This window comes from Miniopterus natalensis, chromosome 15 (genome assembly GCF_054644295.1).
Source record: "Miniopterus natalensis isolate mMinNat1 chromosome 15, mMinNat1.hap1, whole genome shotgun sequence".
Classification (NCBI taxonomy): Eukaryota; Metazoa; Chordata; class Mammalia; order Chiroptera; family Miniopteridae; genus Miniopterus; species Miniopterus natalensis.
This window is the reverse complement of record NC_142095.1, coordinates 23599959-23616853: the sequence shown is the minus strand read 5'-3', so window position 1 is coordinate 23616853 and position 16895 is coordinate 23599959. Positions and strand designations below refer to the sequence as shown.

At 45.1% G+C, this 16895-nt stretch overlaps 1 protein-coding gene across 1 annotated transcript in view; it reads right to left on the bottom strand.

Moving 5' to 3' along the window:
* Positions 1–12022: 12022 nt before the first annotated feature.
* Positions 12023–16895, bottom strand: part of BFSP2 (beaded filament structural protein 2) — a 43344-nt gene continuing 38471 nt past the window's right edge. The window contains exons 5-6 of the mRNA XM_016224312.2: positions 15895–16026; positions 12023–12247 (exon numbers count right to left, since the gene is read on the bottom strand). Coding sequence (XP_016079798.2) covers positions 12023–12247; positions 15895–16026 — 357 coding nt within the window. The remainder of the gene's footprint in view (positions 12248–15894; positions 16027–16895) is intronic.

Here is a 16895-nt window from a genome sequence, read left to right as displayed (position 1 = left end):
TTGGGGAATTTTTTTTAAATCTTCACCTGAGGATATGTTTTTATTGATTTTTAGAGAGAGGGGGGCAGAGAGAGAGAGAAACATCGATTGGTTGCCTCCTGTACGTGCCTTGACTGGGGATCGAACCCGCAACCCTTTTGATGCATGGGATCATGCTCCAACCAACTGAGCCACCCGGCCAGGGCCACAGTTTCCTTTCGATGCTCCACTCAGCCCTGAAGAAAGGGAGGTGCTGCTAGAAAATAAATAGAGGCGGTAACCTCAAAGCTGTGGCAGTGCTTGAGAAAGTGAGCCTGGACAGGACATGGGGGCTGGGGGCCGTGCGCCCGGAGGACAGTGAGGACACACGGAGGATGGGGGATCTAAAGGCCATGAGAGGCGAGAGAGCATCGGAGGAGAAGGGCTTCTGCTTCCCGCCTCCGCCAGACCTGCCTCCGACAACAGCTTACTCATTGTGCTCTGGCTGTCAAAAGGGCTCGGGAACAATGGCCTGTAACAGATGATGCTTCTGTCCCCGAGAGAGAAACAGAATCAGGGAAAATGTACAAAGGCAGTCAGCGGGAAACGGAACACTGAGCGGGAACAAAGGTACACACTGGGCTCATTAGTGTCGACAGGACTCTTAGGAATTCCTTCTGTACCGCTGGCTTTATGAAACTGCATCTTGCCTTATTGTCTTCATATCTGGGGTCACAGAAAAGAGGGTTATAAATAGACCCCTCCTTATTTATTTCTTAGAACGATGACTGAGAACGTTGTGTGTTCCATTATCTGTGATCCAATGCCTAAAGACCCAGGTAAAAATTGTCCTTTCAGGGTTCAAAGATGGGAAGAAATTTTGAGTCTTCCAATAGTTTGGAAACACTCATTTATGAGACAGAAAGAAGTATGACACCTATTTTATTTTCCTCCTTGCCCTCGTTGCCAGGAAACTCAGAGATACATTTTTTTAATATATATTTTTATTGATTTCAGAGAGAGGAAAGGAGAGAGAGAGAGATAGAAACATCAATGATGAGAGGTCCATGGATGGGCTGCCTCCTGCATGCCCCTGTCTGGGACTGAGCCTGCAGCCGGGGCATGTGCCCTGACCGGGAATCGAACCATGATCTCCTGGATCATAGATCAAAGCTCAACTGCTGAGCCCCTCTGGCTGGATGAGATACATTTGTTGTTGTTGTTTGTTTGTTTTTTTGGTTGTGTTCAGGAGTGTTCTTTAGTCCGAAAGGGTGGTATCATTGTACTTGGTTCCTTTGAGAGTCTGTAACCCCCACTTTGAAAAGCTTCTTTGTAGATGCTTGAGTCCATTTGGCCTATTGAATTTGCTAAAGGTCCTGTTTCTTGCCTTCTCCTTCTGTTTTGGAGACAACCTACAGAGGAAATACTTTATTTATGCTACTTGACATCATTTCTTTCCATTTCACCCAAGAAACCAAAATGATCTTTGACTGAGAGGAAGACAAAGGAGCAGGTGGAGGACAAGTTTGGACACAAATGAAATTACACTTGCACATGGACGCTTAAAAATGGTTATTTTTGTCACGAAAAACAACTAAGATATGGAACACCTTCAGGATTGTTTGTTTGTATGGAACTGTTAGAAAAAGCTTAGTAGTTTGCTTCTAAACAGTTAATAAAGAGTTTTCAGAGTCATATGATGGATGTGCTTACAGGTTACCATAGAAACCAGGGGCTTGTCATAATGGTTCCTCAGCTTTTTCATTTTTAGGTAATGGTCCAGTTACTCCAAAAAAGTCATAAAAACTGTTTTCCACTAGAATCACATATTGGTGACTTTATTCCTTTTTTTAAACTTTTTGAAAATGTAGTTATATAATTTGTAATTAGAAATTAAATCTATAAAGAAAAGTTTGTTACGACAACAAACTGAATTCCCATTTGTAAGGTTGAAGTCCATAAATTTAATCACAATGATTCTATTCTCGGGCTACAGAAAAGTGGATTAAACTCAACATGGATAATTTAATCTGAAGGCCTGAAGGGAATTCGAACAGGTTCCAGATGATGTGAAAAAAAAAATAAATGTCAAGGAAAATTCAATCTTACTTTATTAGAGAAATGAAAGATCTGGGTAGCACAGGCCAGTTTTAACTACCAGTAAAATGTCAAGAAATGATGTAATAATTATGTAAACATATCATTGCAACCCCCCAAACACATACACTATGTACACACAAGACACAAGCACACACACACAGTGTAAGCACAATGAAAGTAAGGACTTATTTTGTTTTGTGGTATTGCCACATCAAAACCTTGTGGTGCAGCAGAAGCTACTCAAATATATATTGAAAAAATGATTAGAATACAACACCGAAGATACCAGTACAGATGAAAATACCACAGTGACACAGGCATATTCTCCATAGGTGCTCTGCACTATTAGGGCATGAACATGGAGAATATTAGGCTATTATAATAAGATCTATGAGACAATAAACTAAAATAACAGAATGGGTTGAGGAGACTATTGCAGACTGAAAGAAAAGTTAATACTATTAGGTATATAAGAACCTGGGTATACAGGGTGGGACAAAAGTAGGTTTGCAGTTGTTCATATGGAAAATAATACAATAATTAATGAATAATAATATAAGAATAAACTCTATTTTGTGTACTCACAACTGTAAACCTACTTTTGCTCCACCCTGTAGTTATGAGTAGACATGGCCGGAAGTCAAATTTTGGTGGAAAAGCCTGAGATAGTCACAATAAATGCAGAGAAAAGAGCAAAACAGATGTTAAAAAACTAGAGAGAAGATGAAAGACATAGAAGAGAGAAAAAATGATCCTTTGATGGCTTTGACATAGACTCGAACAAATGGAACAGAAAAAATACTCAGAGATATGATACAAAAAAGTTGCCTTGAAATGAAAGAATAATAGAATTCTGGTCCAGGGTTCTAGACGGCGTCTCTGCAATAGATGCTCCCAAAGTTTTTGGGCATGCCGGTCATAAGGCCCAGGGGCAGGCAGCTTGCATCACCCAAACCTGCTACAGATCCCTTTCTTGCTCCAGGCTCCACTCAACACTTACAGCCCCTCCTTGAGTCCACACTGATATAAACATGCAAACAAATAGGGGAGAGAGGAAAACTCTTTCTCACAGGAGAAAGCCAATTGAAAATGTAGAAGTGATAGAATCTTTAAAAGTCACCATATGGCAGCCATAATAGTAATAAATGATTCAGGCAAGATACTAAAACAAAAACTAGTGGGAGAAAATTTGAGGAGTGACACAATATTTACATAGTCTCAAAATATCTTCCCATAAGACATTTATTCATTGCAAAGGAGAAAACAATAAGTTTATAGTGGGGAAGCTTGACACATGCCACCTCACCAAAGGATCAAAGTTAACACCGCCGGTAATGGGCCATATCGAGACCATGTGCTCCTTGATTAGTTTTATGGTATTCCGACTTAATCTGCATAACCTGAATTGTCTTGAGGACACATCAGACGAACCCCAATTGAGAGACATTCTGTCAGTTGAATTAGCCCTGCCTTCTGCATCCCTGCCATCACCTTGATCTTGGACATCTAGCCTCCAGAACTGTGAGGCAATCAACTTCTGCTGTTTTAAGCCACCCAGTTTGTGGTACTTTGTTACAGCAGTCCTGGGACACTAACACACCTGTGCTTGTCAACATGCCAGTGTCATGAAACACAGATGGAAAGACTGAGGGCTTTCTCAGATTCAGGTAATTTTGATAATTGTTTCCCTCTGAAAGAACCCACAGCACCACCGGTTTTCACAAAGGGAACTGGCAACAACTTGTCTTAATTATCTGCTCAAGTTTGCCAAGTAGGCTTTTGAGTTTAAAATTGTGAACCTCCTATATACATTTTTCCTGTCCAGGCCATCGATAAGAATGTTAGCTGTAGCCCTAGCCGATCTAACCACCAGGAGAGTGGTTGGAGCATTGGCCTGTGGACTCAAGGGTCCCAGGCTTGATTCCGGCCAAGGGCATGTGCCTCGGTTGCAGGGTCCATCCCTGGCCCAGGTCAGGGCACGTGTGGGAGGCAACTAATCAATGTGTCTTTTTCACATTGATGTTTCTTTTTTCTCTCTCTTTCCCTTCCACTCCCTCTGAAAAGCAATGGAAAAAATATCCTTGGGTGAGAATTAGAAAGGAAGAAAGAAAAGAAAAAAGAAAGTTAGCTGCAGAAAAACAAAAGAAAACAAGGTACCTATCATTTGTCCAAAGAAATTCAGTAGTTTGTTGTTCAAACACTTGCAAAGCTCATTCTCCTAAATGCAGCAAGGCCATGTGTCCAAATCCAGGGTTACACTGGAAGCTCAACACCCTGGGATGTGAACTACCTTTCACTCTGCAGAGGAGCAGGAGGAGATGGAGAGTTTCCTCTTGGTCATGACAGGGAAAAATTGGGATTTCTGGTGACTGCAGCCCAGTACACCTATGCTGAGATCTACTCTGGTTCTGCTGAACCCATTGTTCAGAGTAACCAATCTATATGATCCAATTAAGCCAGTTGCTTCAGCTGAGAATATAGTTTGCTTTATGTCTTCACTCAAGTAGCAGATTAATTTCTTGAACCTTATTGGACCTGCTCTATGCTGTTGTCAGGAGACTGAGTTTCCAATCAAGACTGAGCAAGGCCATGGCCGGGGTCTTCTCTCTCCTTCTTGTGTGTTGGGATATCCAAGCTGGAGATGTTGGGCAACCTTCAAGCATCACCCGAGGTTAGATAACTATGTGGGAAATATGAAGTATGGAGTGTTTTTGTCTGATATGATTAGGCTGGCCAGATAATATTTTGGAGGAAGTATGTCTCATGTAATACACTGGACATACTTCCACTAAAAAATTATTTGTGTTGTTTACCTAAATTCAAATTTACCTGGGCATCCTGTATTTTTACTTGCAATGTCCAGCAATCCTAGATAAGAGGCTAGAATTGTCCCCAAAAGGCATCATCCCCTTTGGTCATTTCTCAAAACAAAAAAAGATGATGGAAGGGTACATGAGAGAATATCTGTGCCACAAAACCTCAAAAATAATAAAATACTTAGGAGTCAATTTAACCAAGGAGGTGTAAGACCTCTACGCTGAAAACTACAATCCATTGGTGAAAGGAACTGAAGACACAAATAAACGGAAAGGTGTCCTGTACGAATGCACTGGAAGAATTAATACTGTTAACATGTGCACACTACCCAAAGCCATTTGTAGATTCAATGCAATCCCTCTTAAGATTCCATTGGCATTTTTTACAGAAGTAGAAAAGAATCCTAAAATTTATATGGAACCACAAAAAACCTTGAAAAGTCAAAACAATCTTTAAAAAGAAGAACAGAGTGGGAGGCATCACACTTCCCAATTTCAAGCTAAAAAGTGATAGTAATGAAAACAGTATATTACTGGCATGAAAACAGACACAAAGATCGACGGAACAGAATCGAGAACCCAGAAATAAACCCACGCATTTACAGTCAACTAATATTTAGCAAGGGAGCTGAGAATACGCAATGGAGAAAACACAGTCTCTTCAATAAATGGTGCTGGAAAAATGGGATATTCACATGTAAAAGAATGAAATAGACCCTTATCTTACACCACTCACAAAAATTAAAACTTGGAACGGATAAAGGCTTAAATGTACGACTGAAAAGTATAAAACTCTAGAAGAATAAATGAAAAAAATCTCCTTGACATGGGCCTTGGTAATGATTTTTGGGATATGACCCCTAAAGCACAAGCAACAAAATAAAAAATAAACAAGGGGGACTACACCAAACTAAAAAGCTTCTGCAGAGCAAAAGAAACCATTAACAAAACAAAAAAAGGGAAAAAGTATTTGCAAACCATATATTTGATAAGGGGTTAATATCTGAATTATATAAAGAACTCACATAACTCAATAATAAAAAAAAAACCCAAATACAGTTGACCCTTGGACAACATAGGTTTGACTTGCGCGGGTAGATCTACTTACAGGCAGAAGGCTGACTGTGTGCATTGTTCTACATCATTTTATATAAGAAACTTGAGCATCCACAAATTTTGGTATCCAATGGGGGTTGGTCCTGAAACCAATTCCCAGCAGATATTGAGGGCCAGCTGTAGTTGAGTTTTGGGGGAGTCAAAATTTATATGTGAGTTTTTTATTGCACAGTGGGGAGGGATCAGTACCCCTAACTGAGCTGTTCAAGGGTCAACTGCAATCCTATTAAAAAATGGGTACAGAGCCTGAATAGACATTTTCCCAAAAAAAAGGCATACAAATGGCCAAAAGGTACGTGAAAAGATGCTCAGCATCACTCATCATCGAGGGATCTAAATCAAACTACAAGGAGCTATCACCACATACCTGTTAGAATTGTTATCATAAAAAAGATAAGAGATAACAAGTGACAGTGAGGACATGGAGGAAAGGGACCCCTAGTGCCCTGTTGGGGGGATTATAAACTGGTATAGCCACTATGGCAAACAGTATGATTTTTCTCAAAAAAATTAAAAATATAACTACTACATTATTCAGGAATTCCACTTCTGGAACTATATCCCAAGGAAATAAAAACACTCTGTTAAAGAGATATCTGTACTCCCATGTTCACAGCAGCATTAAGCAGTATTATTTACAATACCCAAGACATGTTTACAACCTGAGTGTTCATCTACGGATCAATAAATAAAGAAGTTGTGGTACGTATGTATGCTTGTATATGCATATATACACACTGGATATTTATTCAGCCATATAAGGAGGAAATCCTGTTATTTGAGACAAGTTGGATGCATATATGGACTATGAGGGCATTACGCTAAATGAAATAAGTCAGACAATGGAAACTTAAAAAAAAACCTAAACTTATAGAAAAAAAGACCAGGTTTGTGGTTATCAGAGGCAGGGGTGGGTGTGGATGGAGACGGGGGAATTGGAGGAAGGTGGCCAAAAGGTACGAAGTTCCAGTTAGAGGATTAATAAGTCCTATGGGTGTAATAATGTAAAACACGATGACTGCGGTTAACACTGCTGTGTGGTATATAGGAAAGCTGCTAACAGAGTAAATCCTAAAAGTTCTCATCCCAAAGAAAAAAATTAGTATCTGTATGAGATGACGGGTATTAACTTACTGTGCTAATCATTTCACATTATAAATAAGTCAAATCATTCTGCTGTGCACCTTAAACTTGTACAGTGCCATAAGTCAATTACACCTCAATAAATCTGGAAAAATATAGACTGTCTGTAGGGTATTTGGAGACAATCAGAGACCAGTACGGGGCCTGATGATTCTTTCTCAACCACCTTACTCAGAATTAGCAAAGATCCGACCTGGATCTCTGTTTTCATGCCTCAGTGATAAACTGAGTTCTAGGATGGGGTCGTGCACACTGTAATGCGCCGCTCCGCCTACTTGGCTTTGTTCCTACTTTTATGTGCGCACCTAGACTCCCCAACAAGATTGTACACCCCCCCCCCCAGGGCAGGAACCGTGGCTTCTTTTTATACTGGGATCCTCAAGACCAGCAGAAAGTCTGGGCCCAGTAGGTGCTCAGGAGTGTTATAGGTGATAAGGAAGGTGAGACTGAAGCACCTCGGCCTGAACGCCGATGAATGTTCTAGCAATCTCATTGGGAGTGAGGCCGGCTGCCAGTGGGGTTACCTGGTCTGGAAATAGAGCTCGCCTGTGTTTTCGGAGGAGCCTGCCGCAGCCCTTCTCAGGTCTGCTCCGGGACAAACGCTCTGTCCTTGACACCAGCACACCGCGGCCTCCCTGCCACCTGTCAGCAGACCGCTGCCAGAGTGTAATTGTATCTGGTGTTTTGAGAGGAAGGCTGAGTTAAATAAGGCCCTTGGTGGAGTCAGGAGGGCCGGCAGAGCTTTTCTTACCTGTTAATGAAGCCTCATTAGAAACAGCAAGAACCTGGGCTGAGAACTGGAAGCACCAGCCAGCCTCGACTCTCGCTGCCAAAGGATGATTAATGTAATGATTTACGGCAGCTGCTTTTTGAGATTACCGAGCAGGGGAGACCGGTGTGTGCAGCCTGGCCCAGCGGGCGGGCTGCTGGCGACTCAGGAGGGGGTGCAAATCCATTCTCCCCTTCCTCCAATGGTTGAAACAGCTTCCAGGTTCTGGCAAACGCATGGCCATTCAGACACAGAAGTACCTCCTTTGGATGGCTGACCTTTCGGGGCCCTCCAACTGTGTTTAGGTTAGGGATTTTGGTCTTAGCTGGGGAGCAAAAATTAATCATAACAAGAAAGAAAAGAAACAGAGCTTCGTGTACGGTGCAGGCAACGTAGCTAGGCCGGCCACACACTGTGTCTTCCGGGGAGGCCCTTGTACCCAGTGGTTAATTACTGGCACCCCCGGAGTGTGCAGCCATGGAGACATTGGTCTTTGCTGAAATGTAGCATTAGGTGGTGTCTTGCCTATTGCTGTGCCTCAAACAACAAAGAGAATTATGTAAAGATCTCATGTAAACTAAGTAGCTATCTTGCCCATGTGACTCATTAATATGATTCCTTTGACCCTGGAAACCAAACAGAAACACCAGTTGGAGCAATTTCAACCAGGACACCCCATTTCTTACTTTGCTTCTCTTTCCAGCTTTAAGAGTAAATAAGGTTTCTTTTGTGTGTGTGGCTGTGGCTATCTGGAAGCACAGGTACTGAGGGGAGGGTGTCTTCAAATGTGCCCATAGTGGACACGACCTCCTGTCTGGGTCAGCACCTTACGAGGAAAGAGACTCAGCTTGGATGGTGTGGCCTGTAGTTTTGCGTGACAGGTGGGCTGGCAGGAGCGTGAGGGAGGAGTTAAGAAATTGAGTTTGGGCTTCTTTGTGTGTGTGCTTTTGGAGGAACTGAGAGCCGGTGTTAGGACACAGGTGGTGGTTTCAGTTTTAATCAGAAGGCAGGGGAGTCTTGCCTGGGTAGGTGGCAGAATCAGAAGCTATATTTGGCTGGCTCGGGCCCCAACTGTGGAAGCAAATTCTGAGGCTACAAAGGAGGTAAGCAACCACAACCTAATTAATCCCCCACAGACTTAAATTGAAGTTCCCTTTTCACGGATTGAGAGGTGCTCCGCCAATAGCAGTGAGATGTGTGTGCCTGCACGTAAACACCCGTGGAGAGCCCATTAAAGAGGTCTGAATGCTTGTGATGCCTGTAATTATGGTACATGCAATAAAGCACCAATCCCCTAACAAGAGTGTTGTTTTGCCCTGAACCGTGGCAAGCCTGCATGCCTTGAGCACAACGCTTCCCCCGGCAGCGCATTTATGTCCATAACCCCAAGAGGAGCTGATCCTTGGGTGGCCAGGTAGATGGCGTTATGCTCAGGGAACCTTCCAGAGCCTTCAAGAATGGCTCCACGAGCAAAGGCCAGGCAGGTAAAGGGACAGCCACCTCCACCCGGTAGTGAGTTGAACAAGGTGGGCAGACTGGAAGCCTCACACAAAGCATTTATTTGGAGAGGGACAGGGAGGTTGCCCAAGCTACAGGCTACTTCAGTTTCAGGCCGAAGGACCCCCTTCCACTTCCAGGAAGCTTTTCAGCTCAATCAGAATCAACCAGGGAAGCTAGCAGGGAATCGGCTCGAGGGGGTGGGGTGTTTGGGGTAGATGGGGTGGGGGACTCCTCAAGGAGCTTCACCGGCCACTTGGTGAGAAGGCAGCATTTTCTTCATGAAAAGAGGAAGTTTCTCCACTAGCTGAAACAAACAAAAACACGTTTGAGTGATGCAGCCTCGTAGAGAGACAGCAATAAGATTACAGGAAAGGTGGGAGTCTCATGGAAAGAAGCTGACCTTTGGGACAACTCAACTTGGGTTTCTTTTCTTGTCTTTCTTTTTTTAAAAATTGATTTGAAAGAGAGAGGAAGGGGGGAGAGAGAGAGGGAGAGAGAGAGAGAGAGAGAGAGAGAAACATTGATTCGTTGTTCCACTTATTTAAGCATAATTGGTCGCTTCTTGCATGTGCCCCGACTGGAGATTGAATCGAGATGACGCTCTAATCAGCTAAGCTACCCCCACAGGGCCAACTTGGGTTCCAGATTCCTGCTCCATGGTTATTAGCTGTGTGATCTTGAGCAAAGGACTTAAGCTCTCCGAGGCTTTGTTGGTTATCTGTAAAGTGGGGATAAAGATGTAGTCCTGGCAGGGTTTCAGGGGAAATGAAGATGACGAAGTTAAAACTGCTGGCACACAGCAGGCTCTCACTAAGCGGTATTCTTATATTCTTGAAGGAAACTCAGCCTAACTCACTACTTTCTGTATATGGTTAAAACAAATTGTGCATTTCTTCAGATGTTCATAGGCATACGGAAAAATAGCTTGGTGAGAAACATCTAGACTTCATAATGAACAGAAATCGAATCAATAAAAAGACAGTTGGAAAGGAGCTGGATGACACGTTTTCCACTTGAAAGGAGGAAGGGTTAGGTTGCTTCCCTGTGGCCCTCTGGCTTTCTGAAGAAAGGGATGTTACAGAGCGCGTTGGAGAGAGCCGGGAGGCCTGACACCAGCCCCAGCTCTGCCTCCACCGCCCCTGTGATCACAGAAAACCCCTTTTCTGCTCTGGGCCTTTGCATTTTTGATGGAGGTTGGGCTATATAATTGCTAAGTTATCTCTTAGAACAGATATTCTATTCCTTATTCAATGCATGCCACAGAAGGACCTGGGAGGGAGATATGAAGATATAGAATGATGATAAAATAAAGGCTTGCATTTCCTTAAAGAGCTGGCCAGGAACTAGTCCCAAGACTCATGCATATGCTCCTGGAATCCTTACCCGTTAAAAAAGACTGCATGTATGTATCTATGCACATATGCACATGCATACACACATATACATACTTAGACATATATATGTGATTCTTACCCCTTGCCTCTCTCCAGTACGGAGGCTGGAAAAGTTAAAAAGTTGCTTTCCCAGCACCCCTTGCAGGTGGGTATGGTCATGCGAACAGGTTCTGGTCAACGAGATATCAGGAAGACCACTGGAGGGCTTCTCAAAACATTTTTCCTTCACTGACTGATAAAGAAGGGAAAGGCCTTACCCAGGGAAAGGCCTTCTTGCTGCCGTCTCTTCCTTCCCCCTCCTTGTCATGAATGAGAACATAATGTCTGGAGCTGCGGCAGGCATTTGGCAACCACGGGTGACAAAGATGAAGACAAAAAGCCAATATATCGGCAATGGCATATCAGAACCACGAAAAGAGCTTGGGACCTTAATGGAACCATTGAGAAGCCTAGATCACCTCGTTTCTGGAACTCTTAGATAAACGTGGCTTATGCTCCTGCTGTTCACAGTGTGGTCTGTGGGCCAGCCGTATAGGCCTTGCCTGAGGGTTTGTTAGAAATGAAGAATCTCAGGCCCCAGCCCAGACCTACTGAAGCAGAATCTGCATTTTAAAAAGATGCCCAGGGTTTGGGTGTTTTGGGTGCACATTACATTTCAGGTGCATCGGTCTATAGGCCCATTAATTAGGCTCCATTGCATGCAGCTGGAAACATTCCTAACAGATACCATGTATGTACAGTAAGTTCTCACGTGACATTGTCAATAGGTTCTGGGAACTATGAGGGAAGGGTGTAAAATGAAACCCATTGTACTGCAGAATAACTGATATAAAAAGGTGTTAAATTCCTGTGGCACCTCATCATAATGAAACGATGATGAACTCAACAACCTTATTGGAGAACCTGCTGCACTAGGTACGTCTGAACACTTAGGTATGTCTATGTGTGTATGTGTATATCTGCTTATATGGTTATAAACAGGGGTACACACATATATGTATACATGCATATTTATAATATATATTTGTCTCTATATTTGTGCATATATGTACGTATGGATAGAAAAATCCTGGAAGGACAGAGCTAGGCTATGGGAGTGGGAGTGTGTGGGTGTTTTGGGGAGCGTGGGAGGGGTTTCATCTATCTTAATTACTTCCATAGTGTTTGAAAAGAAATTTTTTAAACCGATGAGTTGTGTTCCTTTAATGCTAAGTAAGAAAAGAGACTCACCGGCTCGCCTCCCTGTCCAGCAGGGCGTGGTAGGAGGCCACGTCCCTCTGCAGCTGGCACCTGCGAGCCAGCAGGTGCTCCCGAGCCCGCAGCTGCTGCTCGGCGTCGGCGCGCGCCTCCCGGAGCTCCGCCTGCAGCCTGCTGACCACCGCGCCCAGGCTCTGCAGCTCCAGGTCGTGCCAGTGCCTGGCGTCCTGCAGGGTGTCCTCCAGGCCTCGTTTCTACAGGAGAGCGAACATGGCCAGACTCAAGGCCGGCGGGGGGGCCCTCGGAGAGGGAGGCGCACAGAGCAGTGGGAGGGGCTGGCCTTGGCCTGGTCTGTCCTTTCTTCAAGAACACGGACCTTGCAAGGCTTAGGCTTGGTGGGGAATAATGAAGCCTCCTCAGGAGGTCAGACTCCTGTTTAGTCTAATTCACTGACCCTTCTGATGGGGGTGGTGGGGGGAATGTGGTTGGGGGGGGATGTGGAGGGGAATGGAGGGGAGGGAGAGAGATGAGATATAAATGAATGAGAGATGAGTGAGAAAATAAGAGGAAAAATGCGAAATTCACACACACGCGCACACACACACACACACACACACACGCAGTTTGCAGGTGTTTCTTCAAAGAACTCTTGCTCCCCTGAGCCATCTCTGGGCCTTTTCGCTCAGGTTTTCTCACCCCTGGCGGCCCTTTCCCCTCCACTGCTGAAACCCCACCCAGCGCTCAGCTAAAATGCTGTCCCCTCTACACTCTTTCCCAGAGCCAGAGTTAGAATGAACGTCTCTGGCCTCTGTATACTCAGCAGTTTTTTCTTTAGTGTTTTAGGTGCTCATTTTGGCTAATCCCTCTTCCTCCGGCTGCCCCTGCTCTGTGGGATCCCCACCTCCCCAATCCTGAGCCCATTTCTCTCTGAGCTGTGCCTCCCGGGCCTGTGTTAGTTGGTCTGTCCCACACTCATGATTTTAGTCATCTGTCTGCCAATGACTCCTGTGGTAATCCTTCTAGCACAGACCTCTCTCCCCCAAGCACCAACCCACCACTGAACTTCTTATTGGAAATAAGTGCAGTCCAGGGCACCTCAAATCAAGGCGTCCAAAATGGATCCACTGGCTTCTCCTCGGACCTGGTGGTGTTTCCTATTCTGTGCTTCAGCAGGTGAGCTCCCTCCTGAGAACTAGAAACTGGGGAAGGACATGGCCCTGGTCTTCCTGCTTCCCTCCCAAATCCAATCATTACTGAGTCCTGCCCCTTGTATATTCTGAAAAGTTTTCACATTTGTGTCCTATCTTCTCCAGCCGCCAGTGCCCAGGATCGATGCACATCACCTCCCATCTAGGGGAACATCAGTGGCCTCTTAGCTTGTCTTTCTGCCTCTAGTTCCTCCTTGTGCTGCATTCCCCACATGGAAGCTACGGTGCTCTGTCTAAAGTCCAAATCTGGGCCTGTATCTCTTCTGCTTTAGCCACATCCCCAGTTCTCCAGGGCCCCTAACATGGCACACACGACTGGCCCAGCATCTTTCCACCTTTACTCCCCCACCCCCACAGTGGTGAACACATCTAGTCTTTGAGTAAATCGGGTTCATGCTGTTTCCTGCACCTGCAAGATCCTTCTCTGTTCCTTCCAGCATCTCACCTGGCTGGGTCCACATTGCCAAGTCCAAGCTCAGGGGTCATCCTCCCACCCCAGAAAGTCTTCCTTGACACTCTCTTGCCCCTACCACTCAGGTGGGGTCTATTGAAGGAAAGAGGCGATGGATAACGCTTTAGAGATATTTTGAAGTGGGAAAGGGAAGCCAGAGACCTCTTGTTGGGGGACCTTAATTTTATCTGCAGAATAATACAGGTGAGAGCATCTGCTGAGGGACAGAGGTGAGGGTGATCTGGGGGCTTGCTAAGAATGGAAGCTGTAGGGAGCAGCTGCTCTGGGGAACACAGTGCCCCTCTGCTTTGTTCAGTCATTTGTGCACAGGTTTTCTTTACCAATCAAGTTATGAGCTTGTAGAGGACAGGAACCATCCAATGCCTATTTGCCTCCCCAGGGTCTAAGGGAGGGCCTTGCACATAGTAGGCACACAGTGCATGTGTGTGGAATGTGTGCTGAGTGATGGGCCACCTGCCACTGAGGAGAAATTCATCTGGGCTTTTTTTTGATGATGTTTACTTGAGGATATGCCCTCAACCTTTTGCCTGGATCTTTCTGTTGCCAAAAGAGTGACAATTTTAGTAGCCACAAGGACATCTGGGGAAGAAATGGCAGTCCCTTCACTGTGCCTAAAGCAACAGATGTGATAGGCAACAGTCCTAACATTAGATATTTATCAAGCGTTATGGCAGGTGAATAAAACTTATTAGCATAACATTCACATACCTCTGAGTAAATAATATCGTCTCTTTTAGACATCCCCCCTCCCTTTTTTTTAGTGAAAGTAGCATTGCTTTAAAGGGTAGTTTCCTGATTTTTCTCACCTCAGATCCTTTACTCACACACTCTTGCTCTGACCCAGATCCCATCAGAGGATTAGTGGGACAGAAGTGGAGCAACAATGGCCCTGGTCGGGTAGCTCAGTTGGTTAGAGCATTGTCCTGATACGCCAAGGTTGCAGGTTCAATCCCCAGTCAGATCACATACAAGAAGCAACCAATGAAAAAATAAATGTCATGTTGTGGCAAGAAGACTGAGCATCTTCCCTGAGCTGACTGGGCACCGTGTGACCTTGTTGGCCGGAGGACAATGGACCAAGTGAACCAAAGATACTTGAAGGAAGGGAACTGGGGGTGACAGGATGATCTTGGCAACAGGCAGAGATAAAGGTGCTCCTGAAGGGAACCGACTAGAACACGTACCTGACCTAACGTCATGGCAGGCTTGGCTCCAGTGGCAGGTGGGGCTGGTGGTTTGATGATGGAGCTGATTTGGGTGGCAAAATTGAGATGCAGGTTTATGGGGCATCAACAGTGGTATCGGATCAGCCCCAGGACTAGAGGCTGATGGGAGAGGAGGGCTTCTTGGGCCTCAGTGGCCTCCAGACCACCTCAGCTACACAAGGGTTACATGAAGCAACCCCTTCAAGCACCCCAGCGTGTCCAACACACTTGTGGTTTGAATTGGTACACGTGGCCCCTGGAGGGGCATCTAGGAGGAGCTGTGCTTGACAACCTAATAGAACTTTAGTCCATCCCAGAGAGCAGAGATGGATTGCTGTATTATTAATAATCATTTTAATTAATAATAATAATTAATGATGTGAGAGATCTGCCCACAAACCACAGTGAGCCTGAGGAGCTTACCAGGTGTCTTAGGTTGGGTGCCCCAGAAGCAGAGCCTGAGACAGGGATCCTGGTACATGAAATAATTAAGGGGTTGCTCCTGGGAAAAGGGGGAGCAAGGAAAGCAGGATAGGAAAGGGGCTAAGCCAGGAGGTGGTCTCTGCTGGAGTCTGGCTACGGCCTGATCCCACAGAGCCTCAGAAGTGTGAGTTATACCACAGGGCTGGTTCCACTTTGAAGCAAGTGAGCTGGACTTTTACATCCCGCTGTGAGCCAGTCATTGGCTGGGAAGGTGGGCTGGTCTGACCTCCCAAGGGCAGGTGTCTTCTATTTGGCTGAGGAAAATTCTCTGGAGAGGAGGGGCAGCTGGGAAGGGGCCTCTGTGGGCATGAGTAGCCAACATTCACAGCAGCAGCCTGGTGCAGCTGATCTGGGCCGGGCACTCGACGTATCTACTACACTTGTGATTCCGTATCAGATAACCCTTTCGGGCCTCAAACTCCCACACTGTGAGATGGAAGTCCCTGGCACACTGTGACCCGTATGACTACATTTCAACAGTTGGGAGTTAAAATTGTAACAAGAAATGCCAGGTCTCTCCCTGGCCCACTCACCAGGGCCTGCAAGGATTCTGTCTCAGCCTGGAGGCTCTGCACCTGGCATGAAGTGTTGTGTAACTCCACTCTGAGGACAGCAGCCAGCTTCTCCTCCTGGGTCTGGGCCAAGGGGGCCACCTCTGCCTGTTGCTGTGGAGAGTGGGGTCTCAGGTGAGCAGGATGAGCGGAGACCATGAACCCATCCTTCCCTCTCACCCTTTCTAATGACCACCCCACTGCTTCTAACTCAGAGGAAACAGCTATTTGACCTAAAAATTTCTCTTTTTCTATAGGTACCCACACCAGCTTGTATACAAACATTCATTTAGCTTGAACATATGAAGCATATAAATAAAATAAAATTCAAAAAATTTTCTAAAGAATATATGGTAGAAAGTATATAGAGTCCTTTTCTTCCTCTGCCCTAATTACTCAGTTCTCATTTCCAGTTTTTTATACCTCCTTCCAGAAATATTCCAGAAATGCACGATCATTCCCTTTGCTTTGATACTTACTACATCTCAGAAGTTATTCTAGTATATCAGCATATATACATAAATTACATTCTTTTTGATGGTTGTGTAGTATTGCCTTCTTTGGAAGTACTGTAATTATTTAGAAGTCCCCCACTGATGGACACTTAGGTTGCTTCCAGTCTGCCTGTTACAATCAATGGTGCAAAAAATAACCTACATCCCTCATTTTGACTACATGAGGATATCTCTGGGGAGTAAATTCCTGTTGTGGAATTGCTGAGTCAAAAGGGCAGGCATTTGTAATTCTGGTGAATGTTGCCATCTTGCCCTTCAGAGACTTCGTAACCCCTTCCAGCATGGCAAGGCAGTGCCAGTTGCCCCATCTTCCTGTAACAGTTAGCCGACTGGATGTGACAGTCCCCATTTCCTTGACAAAACACGTCTGGCCACAGTTGTGACTATCAAGGGGAAGGTCTGTGTTTTGACCCTTCTTCCTGAGCAAAATGGACATATGATTCCTCCCCATACATCCAGGGGAGCAGG